This window comes from Arachis stenosperma, chromosome 9 (assembly GCF_014773155.1).
Source record: "Arachis stenosperma cultivar V10309 chromosome 9, arast.V10309.gnm1.PFL2, whole genome shotgun sequence".
In the NCBI taxonomy this organism is placed as follows: domain Eukaryota; kingdom Viridiplantae; phylum Streptophyta; class Magnoliopsida; order Fabales; family Fabaceae; genus Arachis; species Arachis stenosperma.
In genome coordinates this window covers 7677921-7697568 of record NC_080385.1, presented here as the reverse complement: position 1 = coordinate 7697568, position 19648 = coordinate 7677921, and the positions used below count along the sequence as shown (strand labels likewise).

General features: G+C 30.6%; 2 protein-coding genes across 2 annotated transcripts; both read left to right on the top strand.

Moving 5' to 3' along the window:
- The first annotated feature begins 3584 nt into the window (after positions 1-3584).
- On the top strand, positions 3585-5726 carry LOC130951409 (40S ribosomal protein S29-like). Its single transcript, XM_057880055.1, has 4 exons — positions 3585-3677; positions 4188-4291; positions 5331-5430; positions 5526-5726. Exons 2-4 carry the CDS (start codon positions 4230-4232, stop codon positions 5532-5534), a joined length of 171 nt encoding a protein of 56 aa, XP_057736038.1. The 5' UTR covers positions 3585-3677; positions 4188-4229; the 3' UTR covers positions 5535-5726.
- An 8853-nt stretch (positions 5727-14579) lies between these two features.
- Positions 14580-19141, top strand: LOC130950517 (F-box/FBD/LRR-repeat protein At1g51370-like). The gene is made up of 4 exons (XM_057879037.1): positions 14580-14676; positions 15339-16598; positions 16709-16888; positions 18249-19141. The coding sequence occupies exons 2-3, from the start codon at positions 15441-15443 to the stop codon at positions 16883-16885; spliced, it is 1335 nt and encodes a 444-aa protein (XP_057735020.1). The 5' UTR covers positions 14580-14676; positions 15339-15440; the 3' UTR covers positions 16886-16888; positions 18249-19141.
- Positions 19142-19648: the final 507 nt, after the last annotated feature.

The following is a 19648-nucleotide window of genomic DNA, read 5'->3' as shown; positions in this document are numbered from 1 at the left end:
CTCAATAATACAAAATTAACATAGTAAAAAGTCCAGTGTCGCTTAAGAAACATCTTATTAGCATGAACTAGAAACATCGAGATAGCACATTTAAACCTGGTGTCCGTCGTCCAACTCATCCTTTCTAGTCACAACGACATCGGTAATTTCGTCGAACATCAATTAAAGAAACCAGAAAAAGGCATTGTCAAGTTAAGAACATTCCTTACTATATATTTAATGAGTCATATAAAAACTATCAAAGAAAATTGCATCACAAATCTGGGAGTCAAGCATACTTTAATGATGGCAATTCTAATGATTTACACATGATGGATAAGTATTTATTAGTAATTTTTTGCTCAGCTCAATATATAATTGTGCCATAATTCTCCGTAACGATATAGTTTTTGAAGTAAAAAAAATTCAAATTAGCATGAATAAGAATGCTTCAAATACCACGTTGTTACAAAATTTAAAACAACCAATAAGAAGATTATGAAACATACCTTGCACCCTACTTGTTCTTGAATGTCTAATTCATCTACATTGAATTGTTCATCGCCTTGTGTTGGATTGGTGAATGTAGTAATCGATCCTCCTTCAGTGGGTGAAAACGCCATGGAAGATGCTCTCTTCCGGAAGTGATCCAATCGTAGTTATCTTTGACTGTTTGACTTGATGAGGTTGGCGCCGTTGAGGACACCCTCACGAAACCATGCACCGTAGCCGCCGCGATAGGAAGTTCTAATCGGCGCCGTCAATGATATCTAGAGTAATGATGAACTGCGCCACCAAATGGAAAAGAAAGTTGATTCGGGTTTGACCAAAGGGAAGCTGAATTTTGAAACAGACTTGATGAGGTGTTCCGTGATCCTAGGAGTGGTTTTTGGATTTTTGTAACATATTAGTCAAGGAGTGATTTCATTGAACACAGCAATTAATAATAAAAATTGAAAATTAAATAAAATAAAATTAATTAAGATTAATGTAGTTTTGTTTATTTTTTGGTTGATCCCCTTTTGGTTTCACATACTTTTCCTTTTTAATAATGTGAGATTACATCTAATAATATAAAATTATTCACTTTTATTTTACTGGTTAAATACTGGTCAAATTTCAATAAAAATACTAGTTTCCTAGACTTTCTCTTTTAAAAATAATAACACTCAAATTAATCCCACCAATAAATTTTTATTATTTTAAATATAAGTCTTTGAGAACTACTTCTACTTTTAATCAAAATTTAACGTGTTAGACAAATAAGTCTTTAATAAATTTTATTATAAAACAATTAAATTTCAAAAAAAGATTATAAGACATTTAGTCTCCCTTTTTAAATGATGAAGAGACTAATTTGTCTTAGGGGATAATTTCTGAAAATTTTTAAGAAATAAAAGTTGATATAAAGAATTAATGATCTAATTTAAAATATTTTGGATGTTAACTTAGGTATTTATTCTTGAAGAAAATATATGGAGAAATTAAAACAACGTATTTTTACCTTTCATTTTAATTGATACAATACCATTAAAGATATATTTTGTCGATTTTTAGCAAATCGATGGTAGTTCGATATCTAGTAGTCTGGGAGCGAAACCTACTCCTCTGTGCGAATATTAGTTTTCTAGAAGTGCATCAAAGCGTCTCCGATTAGACAAATATTAAAAATAAAAGAAACAAAATAAATTTGTAAACTGATAAATGAGACTTAGACATTAAAGTTTTGAAAATTAGATAAATGGCAAAGAAAAAATTTTGCATGAAAATTAAAAGAGAACAATAAAAATACCTTGAAATAAATCAAAGAACTTTAACAGAAAGAACGAAATGCAGGAAGATAAATTAGACAAATAAAGTGAATAATACTTGATAAATATAATTAATTGAAATGTTAAAATTCCATCAAAGATAAATTAAGAAAATGAAGAAGATGGAAGGAACCCTACAGAAAAATATAACTCGATTGTAAACTCAGAAATTCGCTGGAATGTGAGAGTGCCAGAGTGTTTTTTTTTTAGTAAAAGTTTTAACCCTTATTTCCTAACACTTCACAGTATTTATAGGCTATCTTACATAACGGTTAATTAAATTATAATTAATTACAGTTAAATAAAAAATTATGAATTTGAAATACAATCACTGTTGGTAACTGTTCCCGCTACGTGATTGTAGATATTTTCTATGTTTTCCTTGCGTGATGAAAGCCACTAACCTTTCCGCTTCCATTTCTATTCGACCAGCTCTTCGAAGACTTTACTCGATTTCTTAAATCGAATCTCTTATTCGATTTAGCTTCATTCGATCAACAAAATGATCGAAACCCAAATCGACGCGAGCTACTCTCAAACTCATACTTATACATGTGTCTTCTCGAGAAACTATACTTGATTTACATCGATTCGACAAATTTCTTTGATCGAAAATATTTTCGATCAACAAGACAAAAATTGAGAGAATAGTTTTTTTTTTTATATATACCGTATCTTCTAATCTAATAAATCAAAAACTAATTTTCTGCACATCTAACCTCCATATTTCGGACAAAAATTGAGAGGATTTATTTTTATTGATCAAATCCAACAGAATAGGTTATCATATTTGAGTATTTGACTGGCCCAGGTTTATTATTATTATTATTTTTGGGTGAGGTTGTTCGATACTTAAACCCAACCCACCGTTCGGCCTACAGGTTTCCTTCTTTTTGGTGGGAGCATGGGCCAATAAGTTAAAATCACAAAAATGGTTAAAAACATAAAACTCAATGCCCCATGACAATGATATATTCATGATGGACAAAAACAATACCAAGAAAAATGTAATGAATCATGTGTACAAAAACTATTGTTTATGTAACCAGAAAAAAATACATTTGTTTATTCATTTAAAATTGTCATACAACATTTGTTGAAAAACATAAATATTTTCGAACTAGAGCAGTAACTTGAGTAGTAGTAAATTTTTAAATAAAAATTTAGATTGATAGAGAATTAATCGTTAATTTAGAAAGATACTATAAATAAAAAAATATTTTTTAAATTAATTTTTAAGATGATTATTAATATAAAATAATTGTTAAAATAATTAAATTAATTAATTGATATAATTGATTTATTATAATTGATTAGATTTAAAATATTAAAAAAATAGTTAGAGAAACAATTTTTAAAAGAGAATGATTTTTTTAACTAAACTAATATATATTTATCGTATTCCGTTAGAATAAGTAATAAATAATTTATTTTATTATGTATCGTATAAATTAATGAATCAAAATAATTGGTATAATAAATGATTGATATAAGTTATAATAAATTATATTATATTTAAATATATAATTAAATTAATTCATTAATATAATTAATTTATCGTAATAAATCATGTTTAATAAGTGTAGAATTATTTTTTTTAAGTTAAGAGTAAGATTCGAACTCATAATTTTTAAATAAATATAAAAAAATTATATCATTTTAATTATAGAAACTTAATTTTTATATGATAGGATAAAAGAATAGAGAGATAAAAGAGAGAGAGATTATTATGTAGTCAAATTAAATTAAATTAAATTAAATTAGATGTAGTTTTTCCTATGTTTTATGAGAGAATGAAAGTGTATAAATGCATGTTAACTCACGGCGCCTAATACTAGGGTTTTCACTTACACTCTAAGGCAGGCGCTTCCATCGTCTTCTTCTGAGGTACGATTTTGATTCATCCTTATTTCTTCTCAACTATTCGGCGTTTAAAATCAAACTTCTCTTTTTTTAAGAATTTCTCTGCAATTTTTTCGTGTGAGTGAATGATATTGGAAGATTTATGATTTCTAATCTTTCGCACTACTTCTTGAATGGAATCATTACCATTAATCTTAATCTTAATTTCTCAATTCCCAATTTCAATGAACTTATTCTTTGAATTGAATTGAATGTATTGTATGTCATGCTTTGTATTTAGGTTCCTTTTATAACAGCTACATTATTCTCGTTGTGACCTTCGATTATATTATAACTTGAAGTTTCAACTCAATCGCTTAGCTGAATTATGAAACTTTTGATTTGAAGCGTTAGGTTAATGAATGATTAGCTCATTAACAATTGTTTCGTCAATGCTTATGATATTTTGTATCTTCTGTCGTGCTCATATTGATGAAGTTTTTCGATGGATATGTTTGTGTGATGCTTGTTTTCTTTGTAAATTGGTATTTGCAGCTTGAGATTTTGTGCATTTGAATTTGGTCTAGCGGAAACATCATGGGACACACCAACATTTGGAACTCTCACCCAAAGAACTACGGGCCTGGTTCTCGCACTTGGTATATTACTGAGCCTTATCTCTGTTCCCATTAATTTTAAATTTTAACTATTTGTTTGAAAATTTTTTTGTCAATCCCATGGTGTGGTGCTAGTAAAGATTTTTCTTTCCTTATTAAGATTTTTTTTTCTTATGGGAGTGAAAAGTGGGAGGAGATTTTTTGTCAATCGGTCATGCCATTTTTTGTGATAAAAGAAGAAATATTATGAAAAAGAAGAAAGATAAGACAGAGCATGCAGGACGAGAGATCCTCAATACTTAAGCTTGGAATAGCCAACAAAATTTCAAAAGTGTAAAGCTTTCCCACACTTTATATATATATATATATAGAGAGAGAGAGAGACATCCCTCTGAAAAGATTCCCCTCCTTTCATGAATCATAAGATGGTTGGATCATTGCTGCATGGTCAGCCTTCTCTATTTTCCACGCTTCGATGTGCTTTATGTAATAATGTTATCGAATCACTTTCTAGTACTTGTATTGTCCCCTACATGACTTTCACATCTCTAGAGAATATCGTTTGCGTTTGGTTCAATTTAGATGCTATTTTTGCTTTCTTTTGATTTGGTTGTCCTGTTCTGTGCATACTTGTAGCCTTGCCCTTGTAGGATATGTATGTGACTTGGTGTTTTAGAGGGGAAGAGAGGGTAGGGAAGGTTTTGAATCACTTCAGCCGTTCCCTTCCCTTCCCTCCCTTTCTCGAAACTAAACTTGCTAGCACCCCATTATATAAAATCATTTGTGAGCTATTATTTACATTGTAGGGCCATCCATTTGTAATTGCTATCCAGCCTAGTAGAGGGAACTTTTTAGCTTGTATGAGGCCTACCCTTTCTGGTGTAGTTTTAGTTTTTCTTTCAAGTTTCAATATGGAATTAACACATGAATTCTTGACTATTATATTTTAGATATTCTCAAAATTGTTGCTGATTGAACTGAAGTTGGTTGGGTGTAATTTTTATATAGTATTTTACTTACGCATTTTGTTTTTGCCAATAATGGTGGATAGTGATTGTTCTTTCCTGTTCTCTCCTTGCAGTCGGGTGTGTGGAAACCCACATGGAATAATCAGGAAGTATGGCCTCATGTGCTGCAGGCAGTGCTTCCGTAGCAATGCCAAGGAAATCGGATTCATTAAGGTATGAAACATTTGAATATAGTTAATTAATCCAAAGTGAATTTTTCTTTATATCACTAGTTCATTAACTTTATGCTGATTTCTCTGTTTTTGCAGTACCGCTGAAGAGCTTTGACGCTTAGCTGCCCAACCAGCTGTTTTAGATTATTGATTTATGATGTTATATTTGAAGAAACTTGATTTTTTTTATGGCAACTAGTTAATCATCAGACCAAAGTTTTGGATTACTCGGAATATTTTCTATACATTGTTGATTGTTTTCAACGTCCAATCTGATCCTTTAATTATATACTTCAATTTTGTGTGTTTGCTGTGTCACACAGCTGCATTACCATCTATTCTTCCATTTGCTTATTTATGTTTATATTTATAATAGGAAATATACTATTAGACAATCATTAAAATATACAGAAAACATAAGTTTGTTATATATATATATATATATATATAGTCATTTGTAATTAATCTTGACATCAATTTTGTTAGTGTTTTGACTGTTTGTAAAGTTGATTCTAGGTAGAATTAATCCTATCATAATTGGTTTTTGATAGAAAGGTGATTTCATTGAATCAATTCTATGCTGTGCAATTCAAATATGATATTACCCAACCAGAATCAATTTTACCCTCCAAGAACTAATTCTACGCGCACCTGAATGGATTCACCATAAGGAATATGTAAACAATATAGACGGATGAGAAATGATTTTTGTGCACCTAAATTGATATTATGCTTTTATATACACGTCAATTGTCATTTATAATTATTAGTCAGATTGTAATTATAAAGTAATACATTGTATAAAAATCCTTTCTATGTGGGGTAGTCGTACCTCTTACATTTTGTTTGGATGTTTGATGGAAAATAAGGAAAAAGAAAATAGGAAGAAAGAAAATGAAAGAAAAAGTAGATTTCTTTGTTTGTTGTTTGGATGTAGAGAAAATAGATGAAAAAAAAAAAGATAAAATTATAATAGAGTAAAATTATTTTATTATTCTTACATATATTATATATAAATTATAATTTATTAATGTATTTAAATTATTTTTTCAATAAAAAGATTTTTTAAATTATTTTTCAAAATTTTAAAGGTCATAAACAAAAAATTATATATTTGTTTTTCAAACAAATACATATAATAAAACACCAATTAGAAGAAAAAATTAGAGTTAGTTAGGAATTTTATTTTTTGTTGTTGAAAGGATAAATATAGAATTTAACATTGTTTATCCGTTCCTTTCCAGTTTTCATCGCAGCAATGAGAAAAAAAAAAAATTTATATGGACTCTACACTTATTTTTTTGTTTTTCACCCATTTTCCACTTTAATCCAAATAAAGAAAAATGAACTTTTCTATTTATTTTCTCCCCTTTCATTTTCCTTCCTTCTAAAATTTGTTGTTCCAAACAAAGTGTTAAACTATGGCTTTTGGAGTTAAATCTATTTAATTTCTTATGCAGTATTATAGAAAAAAAATAAAAATAGAAAAAATATATTTTTTACTTATTCTCTCATCATACACAAGTTTATATTAAACTATCAAAATTCATGCTCCAACTTTTGACTTTTGAGTAGCCTTTATGATTATGAGAGGGGTAAGTCAGGTAACTATTACTTTTTATGCTAATTTTTGAAGTTAAAGTTAGACTTATTTAATTGGTTAGGGTCATTTTTATCTGGTATATTTTTATCTTTATACTTTCTAATCTTACTAGTAAGCAAATGTGTTAAACATGAAATTAAACAAAAATTAAGGAAATAGTTATGAAAGATAGATACGTAACGTCAAAACCCTTGTAGTTGTAGGCCACACTTTTGCTCTCAATTACTTTTGAAGCCTTTCTTCTCCTCTATTATTTGTCCCTAACCTTTGATGTAATATTTCTTGTCTTGCTAGTCTGTTTAGGGGTTTATGATGATATTGAAACAAATATGTTAATTAGTGAAATAACGGTAAATAAATAACAAAGGGGTGTCAGTGTGTCATATCACTCGTTTGTTTCTTTGTGCAATCTATGTGAGATGAGAGACTCTTTGTCCTTATGAAACCATGGCAAATTACGTGATCTTAAATTTTTGTCACTATTTCCTTTTGCTTTTCACAAAATTTTTGTGAGGGGAAATTTGCATTGCATTTCCCGGATTTTTTATTTTTATAATTTAAATAAATATAATAATAACTAAAATAAATAATTTAAAAAATATCTACCAAAATCAATACCCTTTTCTTATCTCGTTTACACGGTAAACAAGATAATTTTGCATGTATCTCGTTTATATTATAAACGAGATAAGAAAGGTGGACACGACACATGTATATCTCGTTTATCGTGTAAACAATATATAAACATATATCGTCATATCTTGTTTACACTATAAACGAGATACATGTATTTTTAAAATAAAAAAATTGAAAATAATAAAAAAATATTAATAATCCAAACTTTTAGCATGCAAATGGTACATAAAAAGATTGGTAGAAAAGATTAAAATGAATATGTTTAATCAATTAGTACTAAAAAAAGAATAAAAAAAATTAGATTAGATTAAATTATAATCCAATTAGATTAATTTAAATTTGAAAAAAAAAAATCATTTGCCAATTATTAGGAGAGGTTGATGAGATAGTGAAAAGAGAATTGAAACGATCTTCCATGTGGATAGTGGGAGATAACGTGAGAAATAACATTTTTTTATCTCTCAACGCTATCTCCCACTATCTACGTGGGAGATAGTCATTTCAATCCTCTTCCCATTATCTTCATTAACCTCTCCTAACAATTGGCAAACGATTATTTTTATTTTTCAAATTTAAATCAATCTAATTGGAACATAATTTAATCTAAAATTTTTTATATACATTTAAATAACAAGGGAGATGGATTGTCCATTTAACACGTTTATGTGAAAGCACGCTTTCTAACTACCCATTATTAATCTTATTGTTTCTAGCCGACAAAATTTTTAAATTTTTCATGTGAGTATTAATTTTTAAATTATATTTCAAATTTTTATTTACTCTTATGCAACAAACGAAATTTAAAATATATATAATTTGAATAAAAATTAATACTCAAGAGAATACATATGAAATTTAAAAATTTTATCAATTAGAAACAATAGTATTAATAGTAGACAGTTAAAAAAAGATAACCGTGTTAACAGTGAGACGGTGCACTTATATGCTATCACATCAACGTGTTTAGTTTAAATGGACAATCAATCTTTTTTATTATTTAAAATGGACTGTTTCGTCCATCTTCTCCATTATATGAAATATTCTATTTTTAAAAGTTTGATCCAAATTATATTATTAATATTTTTTTATTATTTTTAAAAATTATATTTAATTATTTATAAATACATATATCTCGTTTACTATATTGTAAACGAGATATATAAAAATAAAAAAAACACACATATCGCGTTTACACTGTAAATAAAATACGTGTAAAATTATCTTATTTACAATATAAATAAATGAGATAAGAGAGAAATATTTATTTTGATGAGTATTTTTTAAATTATTTATTTTAATAATTATTATATTTATTTAATTTATAAAAATAAAAAATCCTGCATTTCCCACTTACTGTCTTGCCGATTTAAGCATATGATGAAATTGAGTAACGGTCTAAAATATATAACAAATAATGAGGGTGAAAATGAAATTAGTAGTTAAAATTAGGTGGAAATTTAGGTGTAGCCGACCTCACGTGAAATTGATATTTAAAAATGTTAAATAATTTAACTGATTTGACTAAATTTTTATCTAACAATTCTCAAATATCAATTTCATGTAAAGTCGACTTTACCTAAATTTTCATCTTAAAATTATTAAATAATAATTTAATTAAACATATTAAATTATTTAATAATTCTTAATTATTAACCTCACATAAAAGATATTACATATGATTCTTTACCAATAGTTAATCATCAGTGCACAATATAATAAATAAAATACAAGTACGTTTGAGAACTATTATCTTCATTTTTTAGTCATAATTATTTTTATTTCGATTATTTTTTATATAAAAAACAAATAAATATTTGTGAACTCCCAACATATCATTTTAAATTGATCCATTCATAAAATTTAACTTTCAATTGACTCTGGTATGTTGAGTTTTATTCGTAAAAATATAATCTCGTTGGATTCGCATGATGAATGAATTTCATTAGTAAGAGTTTATAAGATTTGGGAAAAGATTAATTGAGTTTGGTCAAATAGGTACAAATTATTACATGTACTGTATCTAGTAAGGATAAGATTTTTCTAGAATTTACAAGTGAGTATCTTTCAACTAAGGAGTTAGCTTTTTTAGATTCTATTTAATTTAATGTTGTTGAGTTACTTACTTAAAACTAATCATTCTTGTGCGTGAAGAAAATGTTTTACAAGTCTCATATTAATTAAAGATAAAATTCCTACAGAATTTATAAATATGATACGTCCTTTAATCTATAAAGTTTTTGAAATTGAATTAGAGCCAACTAATCTTAATTTTAATACAAATTAACTAAACACCGTTCCTCTGATCATGATTTTTAATAGGTAGGGTGTAGTATTTTTGGAGACCGCTAATGTTTATATTCTTAATCTGTTTACCAAAATTTTAAGATTGAAAGTTAATTTGTCTAAGTTTAAGACTTTCTACTCTAAGAATATTTAAAAAAAAGTATTGAGAGTGTCTCATATTTAATTTACTTAAAATTTGGACAAGTATTTAAGTATTAATATTGACTATGAGTGAACAACAAAAAAAATAAATCAGGAAATAATTGAAAAGGTTTACGAGAGGTTGGCTAATTGGAAAGGACGTTTTCTCAATAAGACAGGTAAACTGTGTTTAGTTAAATTGGTTATGCTCGTCATTATCAAATGCAGATTTTTTATCTTTTAATTTATATTTGTGAGAGAATTAATTCGATGATAAGACAGTTCTTTTAAAAGGGTCAGGTAAACAAGAGAAGTCTAACTCTTGTGAAGTGAGAGAAGATTGTAACCCCTAAAAAATTTGGAGGTTTGAAAGTCTGTGATTCACAGTGTGTTAACATAGTTCTTCTTGAAAAGCTTGTTTGACAACTTCTCCATAACAAAGACAAACTTTGGACAGAACTCTTAATCAAAAAATATTTTTCTCACCAAAAATTGGAAAAATACGAATAGAGCATTTTAGGTTTACAAGAATGTGATGAATGCTTATAACCACTTAAAAAATGGTTTTGTATGGTGTTGCGAAAACTTGCATTAATTGTTATAGTTTGAAATGTGGATCTCTTTTGATAACCTGGTAGATGCCATTCTTAATGTTCATATAACTGATCTCTGTTTTTCGATCGGTGATGTGATACATAATGAAAGTTAGAATTTTAGCAAGCTATATTTTTCTCTTCTAAAAAATGTCAAACTGTTTTTAGAAAATTTGTCCATCCCTGATCATTGTCATGGGTTCTCCTTTGCCGATTACACCACAAAAAATAAATATCATTGGTTAGCTAAAAGAAATACCACTGAGATGAGAATGATAACTAGATTTGGCTGTGTAACATGTTTATTTCGAAAAAGATTAGGTTGTTGTTGTGGCAATCCCTGCATGATTCCCACTGAGCTTCGGTTAGTGTTGCGGGAATCATCCTAAAACTACCTTACATTGTTTGTGTGATTGTGAAGCAAAGGTTATTTAGCATAATCTTAGTCTATCTTATATTGTAAACTATAGTGCTGCAGATTTTTCTTCTTGGCTCAAGTAGAGTCTAAAGGGAAGAAGGACTTTTAGCAATTGCATCAAGGTTAACTGTGATTGGAAGCTTAATTTAGGATATGCAGTTGGCTAGTCTTGGATGCGCTTTGAGAGACGAAAGAGGAAGATGACTTCTTGGTTGTTCCAGCGCTATTCCACCTTGGCCTATAAATCAAGGTCTTATGCTAGTTTGGGAAGCTGGTTGCAAATGGGTGATCTGCGAAATAGATTTCTTCGAGGCGTATTTGATTCTAGGACTGGAAGTGAGTCGAGCCGAGTTGAGCTAGACTAAACTCAATCTCGACTCACAAAAATTAAGTTTGGCTCACGGCTCGATTCATTAACAATCGAGCCTATTTCTTAAGCTCAAACTTTACTCACCAAAAACTCACAAACTGGCTCAAATAATAAAAACATAATCTATAACTCTATATCAATAAATTATAACTTATATATTTTGAACAATATTTAAAAAAAATCAATTTTATATATTCTCTATCTATCAAATAATTATAAATTTTTTATTTATATCTTACATCAAAATTATATATAAAAATAAATATAAAATTTTAAACAATTAAGATTAGGCTAAATAATTTGGTTATGGAGTAAAAAGAGGTGTTTTGGCTGGAAATGGGGGAACTTAGTGTATTTACACATGGATGGACATGTCAGATGACATGCCCAACACGTAGGGGGCGTGTTACAGGCACCACGTGGGGGGCGTGGAGGCCATGTGGCGGAGACTGGTTGGAAGAACCACGCAGCACGTGGGGAGCGTGGTGAATCAGCACGCCGGGGGCCTGATGACACGTGGCAAAACGTGATTGGCTGAAGCATGCAGCACGTGGGGGGCATGTTGAATGCTCCGCTCTATATAAGACCAAGCTCGGTACTATTTTCATTCCGAATGAGAGTGTGCTTTGAGCGTTCTCTGAGTGTGTTGGTAGTGTAATGGAGGGTACCGCAAATTTGGTAGTATATCGCAATGGTGAGATAATACGGAATTCTTATGAGGGAGTGAGGTTTGTGTGCCAGAATTCATTTTCGTTTGTAGTTCCATGCACTATGACCTTTATGGAGTTTCAGAACAGTCTCTGTCAAAACATGGAGAATAGTATGTTAATGAGAGTGAGCAGAATTCTGTATCGGATTTCGGTTGTAGTTTTTGGTGGATTAATACAGTTTGATGCCATGCCAATCACTAACGAAGCGAGTATGCAGAATATTTTTCAAATTCATCGGCAGACTCAGATGCGACAGCCACAGATTGAGCTGTATGTTGAGTTTGAAACCGTAGAGGCAGAAGGGATACAAAATGATTTAGATATAGAGGATGATAGACATGCAATGTACGAAGGAATGAATAGTAACAGCGAAGAGGACTTCGAAGCCACTTATGAAGTTGGCGACGAAGACGAGGATGATGATGTGAAAGTTGAGATAGCAGTGAAGAATGTAGTGGTTCATCCCTCGAGAAATCAACCGATGAATGTGCCACCTTTTATGCGTGAGTTGGATCTCGACGCCATGCACGCACAGGAATTTTCGGAATATGCAAACATAGGTACGTGATGACTGAATAATAAGATTTTGTTAATTTAAACTTTGGATTGATTAATGAACGATGATTTCTGCTTTCTGTAGGCGCTGCTGATATTGAGGACGGAGAGTTTCGGATTGAAATGGAATTCAGTTCTAGAAAGCTAGCCGTCGCAGCCATTAGAAGTTACACTATCTCTAGAGGAGTTGACTACGATGTGTATGAGTTTGAGTCACAGACGTTCTATGCAAAATATAAAATGTATGGACGTGGGTGCGACTGCTTATCCGAGTTAGTTTGATACGGAAAAAAAGTTATTGGGAGATCCGCAGATATAACGGTAAGCACACCTGCACTACTTCACGGGTTCCACAACAACACGCCCCTTACATGTTGATTGTGCTCTGTCTCGTCGCCACATCAACACACCGCCAAACTTGCTCAGACACCACGCTCCTAGCGTGTTGTATCTGACACCATCCTCCGACAAAACACCTCCTTCACTTATATTCGACCAATACACCAACACAAATTCCATAAAAAAATAATTTCTGTTAAGATTATATATATATTTATATACACTACTATTTCATGTGGACCTAACCTCCAAGTCTATTGGTCCATTTGTACAACGATCTGGAGCCCCTAGCTCCATACTGGCTGAAGGCCTAAAATTTCTGCCAGCTCAGTGTAATCTAAATAAATTTTTGGATTTAAAACCCCTAATCTCCTAACTACCTAAGAGATAAGATAAATAACTATATATATATATATATATATATATATAGAGGAGCCTCCCAGATATGTGACACACACATTTGTTAATCTTACTTTTTAAACTCTTTTTGACTTGATCACCGAAATTTTTTTGCAAGTCACCCTCCATCTTTCACATAATTGAATCGGAGACCGTAAAAATCATCAACTTAGAGCACAACGAATTTCAATATTTCAGAGATTCATGAACGGTAATATATTACTCCCCTCATCCAAAGTGAAACTAGTACAGTTTTGCTCTTAATTCTTGAATGTATTCAAACACAACAATGTACAAACTACAAACACATTTACTTTTGAGTTTTGAGTAAACTGATTTTGATTAATTCTATGTTTTCATTCCGCTAATTGATTAGTCTTTCCAATCCAATTTGAAAAAAGAAAAATACTATAAACACTATTTTTATATATACTTTTTTATATATTTTTCATTTTTGACAATAAAAAAAATTATCTTTTATGCTATAAAAAAAATATACACATTTTCTCTTTAAAAAATGTTAAGAAAGTTAATAGTTAAAAACTTAAAATAGCAACGATGTCTTCTTCTACATTCAAATCCAAATTCTCTGTATTGTAGATTTCTATGAGTATCCATTCCAAGTATTATTGATAGGAATAATATTTTACTAATTTCTTAAATATCAAATCTGTGATTTTATCGAAAATAAAACATTATTGAGAGAGAGAAGAAGGAAAAAACGAAAAAGAGGGTCACATTTGTCGCAGCCATTGCGTGCTACCAAACAGTGGCAATTAAACTATTCGAGTTGTGCAGTAAAAAACTCTCTCACTTCATTAAATTTCATTTTAAATCTTTTTTATTACATCTAATTTATACAAATTATTTTAAACTTAAATTCAGATCTCTTAATTTAAATTTAAAATATTTATTATCTAAATTAATTTTATTTATGTTTTTAAATATATTTAATAAATAAAAAATTTCGATTAATAATCAGTTAGTCACATCAATATTAACTACGATAAAAGTAATATTATCAATTACAAATTTACAATAAAAAATAAAGTTACAATAATATAATATAGTATTATTTAAAATATAAAGCTCTCTCCCCAGAAGGAAAAAAAAATCCCAACCCCTGTCAACGCGCGTGCCCATCATCAACGTGATCATCATCATCTTCTTCTCCTTCTTCTTTCCCAGGACCTCACCCAGGTGCAAAAGTCACTTCCTTTTTCAACTGCCCCAATTGATTTTATTTGATTATTTATATTTTTAATTTTCCACTGTGTTGTTAGGTTGTGCTTTTCTGTGACTTTTTCAACTGTGGGAAATAGTAAAGTTTTGTTTTTGATGTTCGTTTCTATCTCAAAATTGGTTAGCTGAGTGGTTTTATACTTTGGTTTCTGATGGGGTTTTGCTTTAACATGAATTTGGGGTTTCTTTGTTTCAATTTTGTTGGGGTTCTGTTTGTTTGTGAGGAATTGATTTGGGGAGAAGGTTTCAAAAGGGGATAATTTCTCTTTATGAGAGGGAATTATGCTCTGTGTATTTATGCCCTGTGTTTTCATGTTTCAATTGTTAGAAGCCGTAGTGAAGGTAGGTTACTCTTGATTTTCACTTCAATTTCTTGATTATTCAATGGAATTTTGCTAACTATATTTTTAGGTATAGATAAGATTTTTTTATTTTTATGTTTTTCCTTCTCTTTCTCTTGTTGTCACAGATAGAGTAGTAGCATTACTGCTAAACCACTAAGCTAATCACTTTCACTGGATTGCTTCTTAGTATAGATAACATTTCTTGTATTAATATGCTGGATTTCATGTTAACACTTTTAGTTTGTATTTGTTTTATTCTTTTTTCTTTCATGCCAGATTACAGATAAATTAGTACTATAGCTAAACTACGGTACTGCTAAAGCACTAAGCTAGTCACTTGGTTGTTCCAAATTTGGAGAGCAATAATTTGATGGGAATATGATTGAGGGCTTCGACCAGTGCAATTCGATGTTGTGCTGGGAAGACGAAGCTGAAATGCCAAAAGTTGAATTTCAGGAATCTGGTCCTGCTTTGAAGAAAGCCAAGAAAACCATTTTGGCTGCTGAAAATGTTGACACCTATGAAGTGGCTGAAAGCCAGGACAGACTTGGTGACTTACCGGATTGCCTTATCCATCATATATTGTCGTTTATGGAAACGAAGGATGCAATTCGAACATGTGTTTTATCTAAAAGGTGGAGGTATATTTGGGCTTCAGTTCCCTGCTTGAACTTCAGCAGCAAGTCATTCAATCGGTTGGTTGATTTCAAGAAATTTGTGTTGTGGGTTCTATCCCATCGGGATGATTCTCAGGTCAAGGTTCTTATTTACTATCGCTTCGGGGTGGATTACGCAACAGATCAGTATCTGTTGAATAAGGTTATTGAATATGCAACATATCATGGTGTTGAAGAAATCAGAATCAATCTTCGGGCTAAAACCTCTGGCAGCCCACCTGTTGAAATCCCTTTGCCTCTATTTACTTGTCAGTCTTTGAAACGGCTTGAGTTAAAAGATTGCAATCCTACAAATGTCTCGTCCCCCGTTGGCTGCAAGTCATTGGAAACGTTGCACCTGGAACATTTTTCAATGTATCCTGCTGCAGCTGACTTTATGAATCCATTTTCAAGTTTGGCGGAACTCTTTGGTTTTACAACATTGACGACTTTGCACCTTAACAGCTTCACTCTGTGTTATACAGGAATTGACTGTCTCAACCCATTTGCTACATGTGTCAATTTGAAGAATTTGCACTTAGGTGAAATGTCCTTTAAGTCCGATTTGAACCCTAAGGATTTTGTTATATCTGCTCCCAAACTCAAAAACTTGAGCCTAATGTGCAACCGCTTCAAATGTAAGATTGTAGTTGCTGCACCAACTCTTACCAATTTCAGCTACTTGTATTCTACATCTTGTGCCTTCTTTGAGTTCAGTCTTCCATCTTTGGATGGCTTGGTCATTGATATTCATGAACCGCGTGATCAATTGGAAAAATCAATCCGGAGGAAGAGAGAGGAGACTTTGCATGGTTTGATCAATATGATACGGGGACATTGTAAATCTGAAGCAGTTAAACTATCATTCTGTACAGTAGCGGTTAGTATGTCAGAGACATAGACAGTTTGGTTTTACTGTTTTGCATTTTCAAAAGAAATATCGTACAGTTTGCCTGATTTTTATTTATTTATTTTTGTGCTTTTTTCCAGGTTACCTGTGGTACTGCAGTTTTTCTAAAGCCAGAGTTTTACTCCTGTAGTAAATTGAAATCATTGAACTTCGGGGTGGGTTCAACATACAAAATCTTCATTAGCAACCTTGACAATATAACGGCCTACTTCCGTGATTGCTCTCAACATGCAGATTTTGAAATCCTGACTATTTAGAAGGTATTCATAAATTCCCTTCATCTTGAATTAATTTGATCAACTTTTATTATGCTAAACAATGCTTGTGGATATATTCGTTAGAGATTGCTTTCTTTGCCATGGCTGATCATATATAAATCTGAATTCATGGTTAAAGTTTGTATGTGGATAATATTCTACATTGACTATTTTAGCATCTAAGTTTGTATGGTGTCTTGCATTTACTTTGCACACATGTTTTCCAATGTGAAATTATATTTTTAGACAAAGAAGCCCATGCATTTGTAACCTATAACAAATTTTCATACTAGTGTGAATTTACAAATTTTCACTTATTTGCATCATCTTTCTTTGTTTCTTCATAGGATATTTGATGTAATGCCAGTGTAAATGTTGCATTAAGGTGTAGCGTTTGATAATTGTTTAGATATTTATACTAGTTTTGCTATAGATGTAGATTATGGGGAATAGCGATCTATAAGAAGGATAGTATAAGCTTATAGTACAATGATAATGGGCTACAATCTATTTCAGTTGTTTCCTTTATTCATTTCTTGTTTTATTTGATAATTACAATAATACCATATTTTTGTTTTGCTTCAAGCTTTCTTGAGTGAAATTCCTTTAGAATTATCTTAAAAAGATGGTATACAAATGACCACATGGTATCTTTTTTTTCAATTAACTAAAAAGATTATCTTTCCTTTAGAATTATCTTATTTATAGTGTACTTAGAACTTTTACAGCTTATCAAGCTTTTAAAAGATTTAAATTGCTATAGTGATCAGTGACGTGGCTTCAATCTTTTAGTTATTAGGATGAACTGAGGTTGTATCATATGTGTAACATGTATGGTTATGAAGCTAGAAACCGTGAAGCGTTGATTTAGATTTTGATGTCTTGACTATAGACGTGATATATGATAGGATGTAGTAGCATGGTTTGTCCATGGAGTAGACTCCACCAAATGGAAAGTGGCTAGTTTATTGTTGTATATGGTTATGAAGTATAGTGAAAGATAATACTCACTCTTCTTTTTTACCTTCTGTCATAACTATTTTTTTGTTACTTCCCTGGATCAATTTGTATATGGATACAATACAATTGTACCGAAATACCTTGACAAAGATGTTCCAAAAAGTGACAATGATGTATAAAAGAGATTTAAGTCTTCTGCACTGTTTTACATATCATTAAACCTTTTTGTGCATCGAATTTAAACCGTGCTTAGGGCTTATCAATATTAAATGTCTCTGTTGCTACTATCTATTCTTGTTCTAAATAAGCTATTGTCTCCTTATCTTTGTCATTGAGGCTGTTGATATTAACTCCTTAATATTCTTTTCATTCCTCTATTTTTTTTTTTTTTTTGATTTCAAAGGATACATCGCGGAGCAGGCTTGGCTTATGCTGGGGTGGAGGTTAACCCAATACTTGGATCATTGTTGTATAAACAAGGATTAGTGCTCGGTAATAGTTTCACTGGGAAGGATTGGGGTATACTCATATGTGGTCAATTTTAGAAGATAGGTCACAGTGAAATAGAAATTCAAACACTTTTTGTATCTTGATTCTCCTTTTGTAGTCATTTTCACCCCAAAAATAGGGGAGAAAAGAAGCAGAATATAGACCCTTTTTTTCCTTAATATTTTCTAGTTTCTTTTATGGGGTAAAAGGAAGGAAAAGGAAATAAAGATCCAAGTTATTAGCTTGCTTAGACAGTTTTAGTTTAAGTGGCTATAAATTGGGAGTTGATGTGAAATGAATTTGGATTCTTTAGAATGAGGAGGTTTGTAGAGTGATAAAGCGAGACGATGAAAATCGTTAGATCATTTGACAGTTCTAGTTTTAGTGATCTAGGGGTGTTTATACCCTCGCATAATTACTTAACAGATATCTTCATTTCGGAGGATTCAGATTCATACTAAAATAAGGCATTTTATGCTGATAATTTTTAGATAAAAAGTCAAAAGAATTGATGGCTGAAAATGTTGCAGCAATCTTTTTACTCCTATATTCACTGTTGACTGCTGAAACAGCCAAAAGAACAAGTGTTCATTTCAAGGTGAAAGACAAGGAATGCCAGAAACTATTCAATGGGAAAAATATTTGCATTTAGCTGCCTGGTGAATGGTGATCCAAGGTTGTAGTTTCATTGTAATTCGGCATGTACTGATAATTTTAATATTTAGCAAGGATATATTTATTTTTGGTTTTTTCTTTTTGAATTATTATTATTATTATTATTATTATTATTATTATTATTATTATTATCTCCGTTTTAAAATATCTATCATTTTAGAATTTTGGTACTTGAAAAGCTTAATGTATTTGAATATAATTTATATTAAGATACATTAAATCTTTTTAACATAGCAAAATTCTAGAGTGATAGATAGTTCCTAGTTCATAGGAAATATTTGCCACGGATATCAATTTGGTTTTTGGTAGTGGCGAGAATATCGTTTATTTTGGGGGAAATTCTTACTTATTCTATGGAAGCAAAATAATTGTTTCTCCAAATGATTTATTTATTTAGAATAAATGACAAATAGGTTCTTGAACTTTTAATTCGCGGACATTTAACTTCTTTAGGACTGAAAAATACAGAACGATTTTTGATATTTCAAAACGCCGTACAAATTGATCCTTCCGTTCAATTTGCTTCGCAACACGTTATGGATTCAGATTACCTGACGCTTATGGGTACATGTCTCCAAAATGCTGTGAATGGGCTGATGTGTTCCACTAGAAAAAGTTATGGGACATTGTAGTCCTTGT

Excerpts from the sequence above, each read along its gene's own strand:
- LOC130951409 (XM_057880055.1), top strand. The coding sequence starts at position 4,230 with ATGGGACACACCAACATTTGGAACTCTCACCCAAAGAACTACGGGCCT. Across the intron at positions 4,292-5,330 it reads GGGCCTGGTTCTCGCACTTG|TCGGGTGTGTGGAAACCCAC; the intron begins GTATATTACTGA and ends CTCTCCTTGCAG.
- LOC130950517 (XM_057879037.1), top strand. The coding sequence starts at position 15,441 with ATGATTGAGGGCTTCGACCAGTGCAATTCGATGTTGTGCTGGGAAGAC. Across the intron at positions 16,599-16,708 it reads TATCATTCTGTACAGTAGCG|GTTACCTGTGGTACTGCAGT; the intron begins GTTAGTATGTCA and ends GCTTTTTTCCAG.